At 37.4% G+C, this 15,158-nt stretch overlaps 2 protein-coding genes across 2 annotated transcripts; both read right to left on the bottom strand.

The window, feature by feature from the left end:
• Nucleotides 1-1,630: 1,630 nt before the first annotated feature.
• LOC136835862 (receptor-type tyrosine-protein phosphatase delta-like) lies at nucleotides 1,631-8,626 on the bottom strand. Its single transcript, XM_067099707.1, has 8 exons — nucleotides 8,479-8,626; nucleotides 7,580-7,643; nucleotides 6,575-6,744; nucleotides 5,175-5,377; nucleotides 4,721-4,877; nucleotides 2,944-3,058; nucleotides 2,060-2,219; nucleotides 1,631-1,637 (listed from the first exon to the last, which is right to left on the bottom strand). The coding sequence occupies exons 1-8, from the start codon at nucleotides 8,500-8,502 to the stop codon at nucleotides 1,631-1,633; spliced, it is 900 nt and encodes a 299-aa protein (XP_066955808.1). The 5' UTR covers nucleotides 8,503-8,626.
• On the bottom strand, nucleotides 8,627-14,146 carry LOC136835861 (uncharacterized; the record flags this gene model as incomplete). Its single annotated transcript, XM_067099706.1, has 9 exons — nucleotides 13,988-14,146; nucleotides 13,580-13,807; nucleotides 12,308-12,439; nucleotides 11,513-11,677; nucleotides 10,873-10,962; nucleotides 10,098-10,225; nucleotides 9,649-9,841; nucleotides 8,878-9,210; nucleotides 8,627-8,709 (listed from the first exon to the last, which is right to left on the bottom strand). Coding segments are annotated over exons 2-9 (1,293 nt in total), but the record flags the coding sequence as incomplete, so codon positions are not given.
• Between the last annotated feature and the right edge of the window lie 1,012 nt (nucleotides 14,147-15,158).

Here is a 15,158-nt window from a genome sequence, read left to right as displayed (position 1 = left end):
TTTTTCCAGCTGTTGTCTATGGTGCGCCATGTTAGCCATGATTGCGAAACAATGTGTAATCTTCCAGAGAAAAGGGAGTTACATTTCACAGTGCTGCTGTGTATGGAATTTTATTCGCCGTAGTATTGTGCGTTAGGCCGATGAGTGCCTTGTTGCACGAGATCTGTTTCCGATAACATGTCTGTATCTTTTGTATTAATATTGTGACATTAGCAACTTGATTCAATTTCAAACACAGACATTAACTTCATGACTTCACATACATAAGTAAAAAAGTTTGTTCTTTATTGAAAATGCTAGCAATTTGAGTAGCCTATAGGTTACTGGTAGTCAACAAGTCTCGTTATTTATATTTGTCACTCAAACAATCCTGTTGTATTTTGTCAGTCATTAGAATTCTTTTGGCAGATAGCAGGCCAACAATGATTTGGCAGCGTTAGAATTGTTTAAATAAATGCATTTATGCCCTCACGCTACGTATTTGGTAAAAGGCTATATTAAACAACTATTCTAAATATAAAAAATGGTTAATTTCTTGTGTCAAATCTTTATTTAATTATAATCATGACAACAAGATGGGAAAAATGAAGTCTTTACAGAATGGTAACAAAGCATAAAAATCTTAGCTGAGGAAACGCTAGACCTATACCTTCCACCTTGCATATACCTGTTGATTCTGTAGCTATTTTAATTGTTTTGTCATTGTTTCATCCAACTAAAATAAAATTGCTTTCTTATGGTAATACTTATCTAAAATTTCTCTCAAAGCTTTAGAACAGTGTGAGATTATTCTGTTAGCCTTTTTTCACTGTCGGTTTCTGTGATGTCAGAGCCTGGCGGGAAATTCATTTTGCCAACCTGTTTCAAAACTCTGAACAAAATCTCGCAAACGCGTAGCTAACCTTACATTTCGATTACTGATCTTTCAGCGAGTGACTAAATTTCTCTAACGGTCGTTACTTTTATATCAAGCCAGCCGTAATTTGATCTTCCAATATTTCATATGTATATGCAGATTCATATAGGCGATTCTTTTATGCAAAAATCTTTACTTCATGTAAGTCAGCATTTCCGGTCGTACTTTTTTTATAAGTTAAAAAAGAAAAATTACTGACTGCCTACTAAGGGAATCAGTTTTTCTCATCAAATTAACTCTCCAGTATTAGATATAATGTAGCCTACAATTAGAATACAACGTCCTTTACTTAACAGAAATAGACTTCAGAAAATTATATATAAAAAAATATTGTAAAGTAATAATCTATTTACCTTCAACAGAATCAATAGAAAAACAGATAATTACTAAGAGAGAGAGAGAGAGAGAGAGAGAGAGAGAGAGAGAGAGAGAAAACTGTGCTGCCTTTGCGTTTCATCACTACAATATAGTACTATGTGGTGGACCGTGTGTTTTTATACGGCTGCCCGAGGTCACATGCTCAGTAGTGAGATCGCCACTCCGTGATAACCCACAATTAATCAATCACTCCGTGTTATTGGCCCTCTATGGATTGAGCATCTGTTTCATGAGATGCCCTTGAAAGTAAATCTAGTCACATGACTGTGGAAACACTGAATATGTCGACGGAAAGGTGCTAGTGTAAAAGACTGGTGTAAAAATCTGATTAGATCACTAATCCCTAAGGATGAAAAAATATGGATTGTAAAAAACTAATTAGATCACTAACCCATGAGAATGAAAAAACATGGAGTGTAAAAATCTAATTAGATCAGTAGCCCATAAGAATGAAAATAATGGAGAACATTTTTCTTCAGATTGCTTTCCTTGTTTGCGTGAGGTTGCTTCCTTAATTCAGGTCCTAAAACAAAGGCTTTAGCTTTTTTTACATGATATGATTATTGGGTACAAGACAATAATTGGATTTTGGTCTAAACTCAGGCTCAACTTAATTTTCCGAAATGCCTATCCAGAAATGGAAAAAATTCCATGGAGAAACTGACTGATTAAGGGTTTCTGTAAACTGACATCACAACAAGAAAGGTCATCGCACTGCTAAAGGAGAGAGAATGGACCTTAGCAACAACTTGCTGGGGAACTCACCTGCGCAAGACTATGATTAATGCCAAGACAATGAACAGGAGCAACGCTCCTGCTACACTGACGATCACGAGCAACAGATGTTCATTCGGTCCTGGTTGCGTCGTCATCTTCACTGGCTCCTTCAGCTGTTGCCAGACCGTTTCCCGGTATTTAGGATCCCCTGAAGCGAAGAGTGGGTAAGCTTAAGGAACAGCAATGTTAATAACAGTTTCTGTTTCTTTATCAGATTTTGTTTATGATAACATCAAAAACAGTTTGTTGTGGTTTAAAGGTAGAACTTATCTGTTACCATGAGGATTTACTAGCCAGTGGTACAGGTAAGATATTGAGAGGGCAGAGTAGAAAGAATAGCAAAAGCAAGATTTCTAGACTACTGTTAGATATGAATATCCAGTTGCCTTTACTACAGTACTCTAGCAGCACAGACATGTATACTTACAAAGTAAAGCTTGAAATCTACAAAATGACAAGAGCCATGGCTGCAGTGTAATTAGGAAGTTGATAAAAGATATGATGTCCTCTGACTAGCAAATAGACTGATCACAGAGGCCTTGAAGATTATGGTTTAGGCAAGTGATAAGAAGGGATGGAGAGCAGTAAATATGGAAACAACGTATCAGAGACCACTGGAAAGGTCCAGAATAGCATGGGAAAGAGGCAGAGATAAAGATGTAGACCAGATGAGAATTGAGGACGAAAGTGCACAGGAGAGGCTCATTTCATAGCTAACGTCAGAAAAGGGAAATCTAAGGTAAAAAACTTAATGATGATGATGATATAAAATGATTAATAGCTAACAAGAAAAACTGAGTATAATCATAAACAAATACGTAAATGGAAGCATGTTTGAGTGTATCCTTAAGCAAAGTTTATTGAGATACTACCTTGCATATCTGTAATGCCAAGCACTCCAATTACGTAGGATTCTCCTTGCTCCAAGGGACAGTTATAAAACCCTCCATAAACTTCTCCATCTCCCACTTCAATCATTTCATTCTTCTGAAAAGTAAAAGAATAGGATGTACAGCTGAAGAACATGGTGCAGTAAAAATTACCTTAAGAGAGCTGAGTTATATCAGAGTAATTTAGAATCTTCCTTTTTTTTTTTTTTTTTACTATCTTTTGTCCATCTCCGAACAATAAGCAGGATGGAAATTGCAGAATGTGAGGTCACTGATATTGTATACAGTTCATGATATATTTCACATACAACAAGCAAGTGAGCCAGAACACATGCCTAGTCTTCTGCAGTTGGCTGTAATCAGCTTTCTACCTGTATGACTTTTTGTTTGGCAGTTCCTTCAGCCGTCTGTATAACCCGCATCTTTAGATACTCATTCAGATCTGTTTGAAACGCAAACCAGAGTCTGAATAAATCTGACTTTAATTCTCAGTTTTAAGAATTGTTACTAGCCTGCCCCTTAAACTGAATAGTCTGTGGGAAAGCAAATTGAGTGCAATTTACCAAGAAGTAATCTCAATTTTGCATCTTACCATCCTGTGATCACTGCCTACGTTGACTTGGTTCAGGACATCAACATTTTAACTATATTATGTTTGTCTACAAGTATGTAGTCTATTTCATTTCGTGTTTCATGGTTTGTACTTCGCCATGTCCATCTCTTGTTTTCACTCTTTTGAAAGAATGTGTTCACGATCTTGAAGTCATGTGCTACAGTAAAATTGATCAAGTCATCTCCCCTCTCATTTCTCTCTCCATATCAAATTTGCTAACACAAACTCCCTTGTCCAATTTTAGCATTGAAATCCCCATTATGATGTTGTAATGGGCTTTGTTATTATTTAGAGTGGTATATAGGTCATCATGAAAGTTATCCAGTTCCTCCTGGGATGACACTGATGTGGGAGCATATACCTGTATGATTGTTAGTCTGCACTGCTTTGAAATTCCAAGAGTGACACTAGCTACTCTGTCAGATGTGGCTGTGAGCTTCTCCGTGTTGCTCTGTAAGTTTTTACTCATGACAAATCCAACACCATTTTGTTTGCTTTCCTTGCCACTGTTGTAAAGCAGGTGTCCGCTTTTAAGCATTTGGATTTTCTCACCTGGTCTCCTCATCTCAGAGATTCCGATAATGTCTCTGTTTCGGGGCTGCTCAGGTGTATCTCTTCAGAGAGGGTTCTTACATAGTATGTAGCAATGTTGAGCACTATTTTGGGGGTGGGTAGTCGCTTGTAGGCCTACAGCACACAGTCCCTACCCAAATCAGACCGAGTGGTTGGGCCTTAATTTAAATCCGCTGACCCAACAGGCATGGCCGAATTTCGTCTGTGGTTGTAACTCATTAGGGAAGAGTGTGGGCCATACCCTGCCGCGCTGGCCCATGGCGAGTTGGCAGGGGAAGAGACAGCGAGGAGTGAAGTTTGATAAGGGATTGGACAGAAAATATAGAGGGACGAAAGAAATGAGGGGACAGTATGATCGATAAAGATTTGACTCCGGACGGAAGGGCCGTCAAAACCCTTTAGATATTGTCTACCTATATTACAGTCAATATCCCCATACGGGGTATGATGAATGATGATGAATCTCAATTTAACCCATATAAAAGTTTTTGTCTGTTGCAGTCGTGTGTTAACAATCAATATTAAGAACAGGAAACTGAGATGAAATAGTAAACCGTTGTTTATGTTACTTACTCCAGGAAGCACCGCAGCAATCCAAGTCGATTCACCACAGTTTTTCCCTCGTCTGTTTCTTTCATGATTGCTCAGAATCTTGAGGCTCTCGTTTCGCAGGTCTTGCGTTTGGTTCTGCCCGTCTTTGGGAATGTGTTGAACGACTACCACAAGGTTGCTGTCATTGGTGAACAAGACATGGTTAATTATAAGTTTTTTTTTTTTAACAAGTGGAAAATAGGAACGATGATACAAAAGTGAATTTGTTTTTACCATAAAGAGCTTGGTTTCCCTTACTTAGGTTTTCAGGACAGTTGACCAGCTATACTGAAACAACGATATAACAGAAAACTTAATGTTTCCTTTTATAACGAAGGAAAATCACAATATGACTGACTACGTGTCTGCTCATGCGAACTTTTGCTAACGTTAATAGCAGATTTCAGTGGTAAAAAAACTCAGAAAATGCTCAAACCTTTTGGTCTCTCCTGTGTTGATGAGCTTTGGAAGAGTCAGGGGAATGGTGGAATTGGTGATGTCGTCCTCCACTCGGGCAAAACCTCGGAATGCAGGTGAGGGTCTTGTGACCATCTCGATCTTCCGTTTCTTCCCACAGAGCATGACGTTGCAGCAGTATGCTTCGAGTTTGTACTTGGTTCCAGATTTCAAATTCTTAATCTAAAAAAGCAAACAATAATCATAAATAAAACAAAACAAATAATATAGAGCAAAATAGCAGGACAGCTACCCAAGCATGTACTGTATGTATAAATTTGTATGATGTGTGGGCGTATGTATTCATAAATACATGTATATGTGTATGCCTCTCTCTTTGAGCATTTATCTTCATCATTTGCAGTATAAGAGAGGCAGATCAATGCAATCTATAATTTCAGTCTGTTGTTGCATGACTATTTTCCTGCGTTTCAGATAAAATGTGGGAAAGGTTATATAATTTTGGGATGCAGGAAAAGGGGGAGACAGAAGAAAAGTCTCGGTATTTAAGAACGTGTGTGCATTATATAATTTATATATATATATATATATATATATATAATGTAAATATATATATATATATATACTATCTCTATATATATATATACCTATATATATATATATATATATATATATATATATATAACATATCACAAAGGTGAAAAAATGAGGAGCACTGGTGCATTATTAGTCTGACGAGTTTCAGCTTTGTTTGCAAGCCACTGACGAGGGACTGCTACATAGTGTTGGAAATCACATGTATATGTATCAGTCCCTCGTCAATGGATTGGCAATAAGGTAAAACCGGTCATTACCTACACCTAGTCTCGTTTTCACCTGCGGTAATGTGTGATAAACGAATCACATGATAAAATGATTATAATCGCACACACATTTTATATATATATATATATATATATATATATATATATATATATATAGTATATATATATATATATATATATATATATATATTACAGTGTATACAATGTGTGTGTGTGTTTATGCATGTGAGTGAAAGTATATGTGTGTACAAACAAGTATTTTCTATTGATATTGGTAAAGTAATAAATGTCATATTGACAGATTTTCTAAATTATCTAACATCGAAATTCGCCCCCTGACAACTTTCCTGATTTGACATTTGCTGTAAATACGGATCATGTCTTCGCATTACACGCAAAGTTAAAAAAAAAAAATAGGTCATTGTTTGGGTGGAGGCTGAAAGCATCTACACAAAAATGGCCCATCTTCCTACTCCAGAATTTTGGCATGACATTCCCTAATCTTAGTTAAAGGAGTAGGCCTTAGGTTTAGTTAAGTTGGGTTAGGTTAGGTTACTTTAGAAGACTGGATCAGTTGCTGTTCGAAGATACCAACCTCACACCTCATAGTCTTGCTGTTTTCCTCGTAAGGTATCACGCAAGAGTCCTTCGGTCCCGCAACCGTGCAGTTTTTCAGCCTTCCTCCAGTGAAGGTCGGTGGGGTAATGGAAACTCCTAGGGCGTTCTTGTCACGCTCCTCCATCTGTAGTAGTGGTTCACCGGGCTCTTCATGTCGAGAGAGAACTTATCTTAATGGATCATATTCTTGGTTGTGAATCAACAAAAACAAGAAATGTAATTTTTTTGTACTCAAGGTGAGGAAATCAGATTACGAAGTCCGATCTTCCAAAGATAGAGAGAGGAAAAAAAAGCTTAAACTTATTTGCGTTAATGTTTGTAAGCATGAAGCCTATGTTGTCATTTACTAGTACACAAACGTGGAGAACGTATGCAGTTACATAAGACATGAAACATATATATATATATATACAGACGACATTTTGGATGATCTAGCACCTGGTTGGGTATTGTTCATCAAGACAAATTCTCTAATGAAAACGAAAGAACTTCAGAGACCATCCTTTTGAATTTTGTAATACTAATGGACTAAATAAAATAAGTGTTAATACCGGAAATTCATGAAAGTTATTTGAATATCTTCCAATTGGAATATCTACCCTCTGGAGGTAAAACTAAGCAAAAACGACGAATGTTTGAGATGGAAAGCAACTGAGGGCATAAGAATAAATCAAATTGTAGAAAAGGAAGAAAAACCACAGATCCCCGTCCCCAGCTACACTACACCCCCTCTCTCTCTCTCTCTCTCTCTCTCTCTCTCTCTCTCTCTCTCTCTCTCTCTCTCTCTCTCTCTGAAGAAACATAGATCCTAGAATGTCTCTTATTTACAAATAAATAAAACTTACGCGCAGAACTTATTTATGAATAATTAATACCGGGAACTTAAGAATACTGAGGCGTTTAAACGCCTCAGTTAAAAGCAAAATATCTAAAGGAATAAAAATAAACAAGGAAAGAGAATAAAGTTGTAGGATTAACGTACTTGCGAAGGTCTTGAATTCAAATTTGCTCACTTGGCTCTGGAAGTGTGAGGTCCCAACTGTGATCTGAAAAGATGCCTTGGATGAAAATTGGTAACGTAACTTTGAAGGTCTTTGTTTTAGGACAGAAAACCCTTTGTCAAAACTACCAGTACTGGTGTTTTTGCCATTGTCCCTATTCTTATCTTAATTCTTGCAGTCCACATCAGCAGTCCTTCAACGACTACAGCTCCCATCCGATGGTATTTTTCCCCTGGGTCACTGATTCGTAAATTCTTGTCATACACCCACCCTAAACCCAAGGGAAGTTTTTTTTAGTACAGGAACTTTTGTTTCTGGGATCGGCAAGTACTTACTTGGTGCTGCTTTGGCTTGTTATCTACAAGGAAGAAATATCTACACCGTACAAATTTCAAACCACCGTATGGTAAATGTAAAGTAGACGGCCGCACGAAGATATCGTTTATTATTTGTCAACCACACAATATAGAAATGGGTGTATATAATACTTTGATCCCCGAGGGCTAGTACTAAACACGGCGTCCCATTGAGCTTCCGCCATGTTTAGTACTAGCACCTCGGAGTAGGTGACGCGTAGATAACAAGCCAAAGTAGCACCCTTTACTTTTAGGAGCCCCGGCTGTTACAAAAACTTCAAATGATTTACATGTGCGATCTCTGACTTACGCGGTTATGCATAGTTTCAGTTAATATGTTAGCATCCTCCCCCCACCAAAAAAAAAAAAAAAATACAAACACATGGACAAGCAATCACAAAATCCAGATGTTCCAAAAACTCCTCTCCAAGGATGATATAATTAACAAATCACGAACTTCTAATAAAAGATACGTCAAGGATTCAAAAAAAAGGCATTTGAGGAGTGATAAATTGCTTTCTTACCTGTGCGTTATAAGTGCTATCCATTTTCAGATGGCTGATAGTGAAACAATACTGGTAGCTCTCAACATCAGAACACTTAGCACCGTCTTCAGGAGAGATTTCATACACTTTGTCTTCGACAGTGATGTTTGGCCCATGATTTTGCCATTGGATGGGCTTTGGGGCATTCCACATCACTTTCGTCAGTTTCATTCAAGGGAAATGCCTTCAAATCCTTCACAGGTGGCGGTGCTAGTGGGGAAGAAGGATATGAAAGAAATGGTAATCCAAGAAGTCTTTAGAGTGCAAGAGCTTTTCAAAATGCTGTTATCTGTCAGTGACATTTCTCTGCTGATTCCGAGGTTATGATTAATAGCTTCTGGATATCACGAAGTCATTAGTTATATTGATAAAACCTACCTTTTTCATCTGTGTATACAAGGTCTGTAGCTCGTTGTTCAGGTACCGGAACTCGTTTAACTCTCACTGTTGGTACAAACATCTGGCCAGGTATTAGTCCAGAGAAGGTGTGGTTGATAACTCCGCTATGGAACTCATCGATAGTAGGAGGCAGTAATTCAGATTCCTCGATCAAAACGTTGGTGCCATTACAATCCTCGTACGAGAGGGAAAAGGAAAGCTCCACATTGGGCCCATTGTAATGAGCGCAGGTTCCCTCTATCGTTGCAGAGCACAGAATATTTTCAGAGCCACCCGGGGTGCACACAAGCCCAGTAACATTCACGGTTGGCACTGAAAGATTCAAAGATATGTTTATTAATGATTAATTTCTTTTTAATTCCAATGAATCTGAACGAATTTAATAGACTGCATTGAAATTTTACTATTTTTCTGGGCCTGTGAGAAAATAAATGGCAATAAGCCAGAATAATGTTGAGGTTTTTTCAAGAGAGCTGGTTAGTATTGGTCAAAGTGATAAATTATACAGTAAGTGTCACACGATTTCCAACCTCGGTCAGGTCTGGGTTCTCAGCATCCCAGATGTCACTTTTCTAATATGAACAATATCATTTATATGCAAAATAAAAGTAGAGAGGAGTGTGACATACAAGTGCAATTATGGCCATAATTACTATGTTAAGAAAATCAATCTTACAAAAGTAGATGTACAAATGAGTTTCAGAATACAAAATTTTTAATGGTCAGTACGTTAATTGCGTCATCCTTTACCTTCTACGCCTGTCTCAACGGTGTAACATTCCTCAGCAGTTCTCTTCGAATCCGAATCTCGGAAGACATAGAGGCAGACGTTGTATGATGCATGAGCCTGGAGACCGCTAATGACAATGGGCTGGTTTTCCACGACAATCCTGTTCCATTTCTCATTTTCCTCCTTGTAATCGCAGCTCATGTGGGTCAGTAACTGCGTCAAGGAATATTTAGCAAAGAATGGCATTTTATTTCAAGAAGCAATTTTTTTTATATACATTCTTTTGACTCTTACTGCCAAAATCAAGATTGTTGTATTTTTCTGAATCTTGATTTGCCTTCAGTAAATGCCCAAAACTGTATTACTTGGTGCTTTAAGTCTCCTAATATTTTTGCAAGATTTTGAATGATTGCTGGTTATAATGTAACACTCATCAAAACTTTATAAACGATTTCAGTGAACTACTGACCTTATAGCCAACATGATAATATAGCTTATCTTGATGTTCTTCATCGTCCCCAGTGCTGTCCCAAGACAAAGTCAGATTTCTGGGAGATGCCACTTGAACTCTCATGTTCTTAGGGAGTGAAGGTGGACCTGAAAAGATTCCATCAATTCTTTGTGGATATTCAAATAAACAAAACACTAAGTTTCTTTGTAGTTTCGTGATTAGAGAAATCAGAATGAAATATGGCAATATTCAATACTTTATCCAAATCATTTCAAAAAGATATTCAGTATACTTAGATTTCTCATAGTACTTCTGAAGAGTGGAAACAGTATATTGCTACTTCACAACAATTTAACTTGATGCTGCAAAGTATATTAGCATCTTAAGCAAAATAAGTTATTCATAAGATTTAATCCGCTTCAACAAGCGGTAGTGAATATGTTGCCTAATGAGAACTTTCTTTGTAAAGTTCCAATTGCTTCTAATTTTACCCTAAAATGCTAATGTTTGTCTCAGTCATATGAAAATCAAACAGCTGATATCTGAAAACAAGACAGAATATTCTTTGATTTTCAAATCCACGAAATGTTCTTTAGGGGTAAAAGTAGCGCATGTTAACAGAGGATTTTAAAAAGTTAATGGACTATCGCTGCTTTAATATAACACTAAACAAGAAACTCTTTATGCATATGCTAGCTAAGAAGCAACTGAGTGAATGAACTTTAGAGGCCCTAAAACGTCACTGCCTATCATTCCAGGTTGAAGTTCAAACGTCCTTGAGTGAGAGACTTACATTTTCCTGTAACTGGTTCACAGTCGTCGGTTTGACACTTCTCTTGGCAGCTACCAGTGCACCCAGCACCATACTCCCCAAGGCCACAAGCTAAGAAATCGTTAAGAAAAGAGGAAGAGAAATACAAAAAAAAAATTAAGGTAAGTGCCTGAATTGCAAGATATTAATTACTAACCTGATCATCAGACAACAGACCGAAAATTCAGCTGTGACAGAGAATTGTCTGAAGTGATAACAAAGCCTTTCTTGCATTGCTATTACGACTCATATCCGGTTGACAAGATGCAAATGTTTATGTATGTTTGCCCAAACTTATTTTTACAAAAGCTATGTACTTTATGCTGTAAGTTTATTATATATGTCGACGTTCCTAAATGGGAAACTTCCTGAAACTAAGAAAAACTCTCAGTAAGTGCTTGAGAAATGTATTAAAGTCTTTATTAAAATGTTATCTGTTCTGTCATATTTGGGATGGCATGAATATCAGTAACAATAAATATTTAATTTCCTGACACTTACAAATGCATATTGAACTTTACAGTGAAGATTTTAAGTAAAAATAAGAGCTTTTGTAGCATCCTTACAAATGCATAAACACATCCATGGTAGAATGAATCTGTAACCATTATTTCTTACTTACACTGGTCACACAGCACGCCTTTGTATCCCGCAGCACAGGTACATCCTAGAGGACTTGGAAGACAAAACGTGAGTCCTTCACAGGAATCCATCAGGTAGACTAAAGTGGAACTCTTTTCGCTGCACTGTAGCTTGCAGTCATTACCAACATGGCCTTCGGGACAAGCTATAGTAAAACGAAAATGAAAAGAATTTAATTTTGGTAGTTGTAGTTGCTGACATGTTACAAACTTAAGTTATTTTCACGAGGATTTCATGGAAAGCCAGCCACGTCAAGGAATCCAATATGTACATTCTAATGGCGATATAGATAAATGGAAATAAATATCTACGAAAATTCAAATTTTTCTGATTGGTTAAGGATCAATCAAGGATTATCAAGCTTAGCAGTAGCTTTACCTCTTATAGGAAATTTCAAGAAAATTCCAAAGAACATTCATTCATTTTTGTGATGGTCTGGATTCAAGTTATGGCTCAAATAATATCCAGAAACCAGTATAGACTCAATTTACTGAGGAGGTCATTTAGGAAACAAAAGCTATTAATATATTTTAATACATTTAGGCGTTACTCTGAAGCCAGAATCCCAGAGAGATCAAACCCTAAACCTCAATTTTCAAGAAAGTTTTTGTAAAAGTTGGTCACTGACCCGATTGAAAAATGTGTCTTTCTCTAGTATTGGACGTTAAATTTCAGTATTTTTCTTCTTCGGTTCGACGTTTAAGGCATAAGGAGCTCATGGAACCACAAAGGCAAGTTAGAGCAAGGTCTACGAAGGACAAAACATCGTGTTTACCTTTCTGACACAAGTTCCCCGCGAATCCTGGTGGGCAGATGCACTCGCCTGTGTTGCTGTGGCACTCACCACCATTCTCACATCTTGGGCAAGTGTGTTGACACTTATTCCCGTACTTTCCTGCTTCACAATCTGCATAAAGAATAACACTAGTATTATATTAACACCCCAAGATAATCCTTACAGCAGAGATGCTCCGAAATTAAAGGTTGACTACGAGGCAAAACTCCATTGAGGTTGATTATAGTAGGTTTGGGACATGTCCTTTCGAGAAACCCTTTTAGCCCAGAATTAGCAGACCACACATAACAGTTTATATAGAAATGTCAGAATCACAAGAAAAATAATTTTTAGTCAGCAGTGAAATTGCCAGATCTAATATGTCACATTTAAAGGGGATGTCTAAATACACAATTATGGAAGTAGTCTAAGAAAAATGTAAAACCAGCTTATAAAGAATTAGAAGGAAGAAAAGGTGATAAACAGCGCTAGGTAAGAGAAAATCTTTAATCTACAATTGAGACTGATTGGAGAGTCAGAAGTAACAATTTAGGGTAAAGGTTTTATGTACTGTTTATATTTCCAAAAATGTAAATGGCAAATACCCATGGCCGTCACAAGGTTTACTGCATGTGAGACAATACACATGACTCAACTGTAACCTAAGGGAATGACTTTGTTGCTGAAATAGAAAATGAAATTTTATTACACTTTAATTGTTAGGCATTACTGAAACGGACAACATGCTAGTTCAGTGAGAAAAGTCCTTCACGATTACAGGGGTGTGCCAATGTTCAAACATAAGATTTCTTACAGAAGAGTAGTCATTAATTCTATTAGTTGAAGCATCCTGTAACCTAATATATGTGAGGAAGCAAAGATGAATAAGTTGCTTTACCTTACCTCTGTATGTCCTTAAAACATGGGAAAAAATCAGGTTAATAAAATGAGCTCTCAGTAGAAATAATATCCCTCACGTGAATTCTTATCAGAGTCTTTCAACAGAAACTTAAACTGCCTGATAAACATCCCTTTAAGGGTGTTCAGAGACTGCCCAGAGCAAAATCAAGAAGTTCCTCAAATTTGTCGTTCAGAAAAATCTAAACAAAACGGAGCATCATAGACAGTGTCACTAGTTTTATGGTAACTTGATGACAGGATTTAATCAGACTGCTCAGACACTGAACATTTGAAAGGAAACATAATCAAAACTTAGTTAACAGTGCTACGTATATGAGAGTGGGGAAGCTAGAAGAGAGTATAGATCTTTACCTCTTACGATGATGTTAAAGTAAGCCCGTGTTGTATGGCTGCCTGCATAATAAAGAGCAGTGACGTCTGGTTGTACATTGTCATAGTCCAAGCTCTGTCTCTCATCCTTATCCCCTGGTAAACGTGTCACAAAAGTATCCAATGGCAGTGGATTTGGTTGGGAGAACATCACTTGGAGAGCATCGCCCTTGCTTGCTCTGAATGTAAACTGGGTTGTTTTATATTCGGCTGAAAAATGAATGGATAACTATTTGATTATTTGCAAAAAATTGTGTACCTTTTCAGAGAGGGAGGAGTTTGAATGCCTGCAAGACATTTTGCACAGTCTTTTCTGTAAAGGCATAGAAACAACTGATCATAGACCATTCACTTCCTAATCAGCTGGTAACTGGCAACATGCAAACTTACCATCGTGGGATGTAACAGGGGCAAGCACATCAGAAGCAGGGGTTCTGCCCAAGCATTGGATGGCGCGTCTGTTTGTTTCCCAGTGAAGAGATGCGATGACTTTAGAAGGACCCTTTACCGTTCCTGCAATGGTGAGGGATAAATTGTAATATTAACTAACAAGTAAAAATGCGCCGAAGTTTTTTCGGTGCAGTCGAGTTTTCTGTACAGCGTATAATGCTGTATGAAACTTTCAGCGCCACGGCCCATGAAATTCTCATCCCCGGCGCGACTTTCACTTGTGGCTGGTGGCGGTGGCCTGTGTTGTTGGCACCAGCGGTGCCGGGGAGTACGATCATGGCCTTTAACCTAATAAAATCAAAGCTACTAAGGCTGAGGGCTGTAATCTGGTATGTTAGATGATTGGAGGATGGATGATCAACATACCAATTTGCAACCATCTGTATCAATGAACACAGATCTGAGAGCGGACAGAGAAAGTGCGGACGGACTGACAAATAGCCATCGCAGTAGTTTTTCTTTTACGGAAAACTAAAAATCCAAAATGTTGACAGTTTCTTTACAACCTTTGCCTTGCCAGTTGTAAGTATTTCTATAATTAACTTCTTCGACAGTAATCTTGTCTCCGCTACTGTCAGTCATTATCCTCTTTCCTGAGAGCTTCATCGACAAATTCAGATATTCTTAGATTGTTCTTTGAAAGCTTGCCGCGTTTTCAAGCTTTCTTTTGCTTTGCATTGTTGGATGCTAATCTCTGTCGGCAAATAACAGTTTACATACGATCCATTAAATATGACAGCTGTCAAACTCTTTTGACTACTTCCTGTTATTAATCCCGTTGTGCCTAGGAAACGGTTATTTTTTAATAATCATTCACTGATGTTTTCGTATGTAAATTTGCTTATGTGTGGTTCAGTGTCACCTTCTTCTAGAAGTTTGATTTCTGTCGTGACCAAATCATGTGGTTGAAGCACAGGTATTTCTGAAGTTCAGACTAAGTGCGAATGCCTTGTTTGTTCAGCTGGCATTCCTCTTGCAATATTTCTTTTAGGGCTCTTATTCTTTCCCTTTGCTATTTTCTTTTACATATTGTTTATTCTTTTACTTTTAATTTTTTTTGCTCTTTTAATTGATCATGGGTATTAATATAGTAATAATAAAAATATAATAA

The sequence above is a fragment of the Macrobrachium rosenbergii genome, chromosome 55 (genome assembly GCF_040412425.1).
Source record: "Macrobrachium rosenbergii isolate ZJJX-2024 chromosome 55, ASM4041242v1, whole genome shotgun sequence".
Classification (NCBI taxonomy): Eukaryota; Metazoa; Arthropoda; class Malacostraca; order Decapoda; family Palaemonidae; genus Macrobrachium; species Macrobrachium rosenbergii.
The sequence above is the reverse complement of the archived record's forward strand: the minus strand, read 5'-3'. Positions and strand labels throughout refer to the sequence as shown.

Coding starts and splice junctions, on each gene's coding strand:
- LOC136835862 (XM_067099707.1), bottom strand. CDS start 8,502: ATGGATAGCACTTATAACGCACAG. Junction 6,745..7,579: donor TGAATTCAAGACCTTCGCAA/GTACGTTAATCC, acceptor CTCGACATGAAG/AGCCCGGTGAACCACTACTA. Junction 2,220..2,943: donor TGGCATTACAGATATGCAAG/GTAGTATCTCAA, acceptor TCTTCGCTTCAG/GGGATCCTAAATACCGGGAA.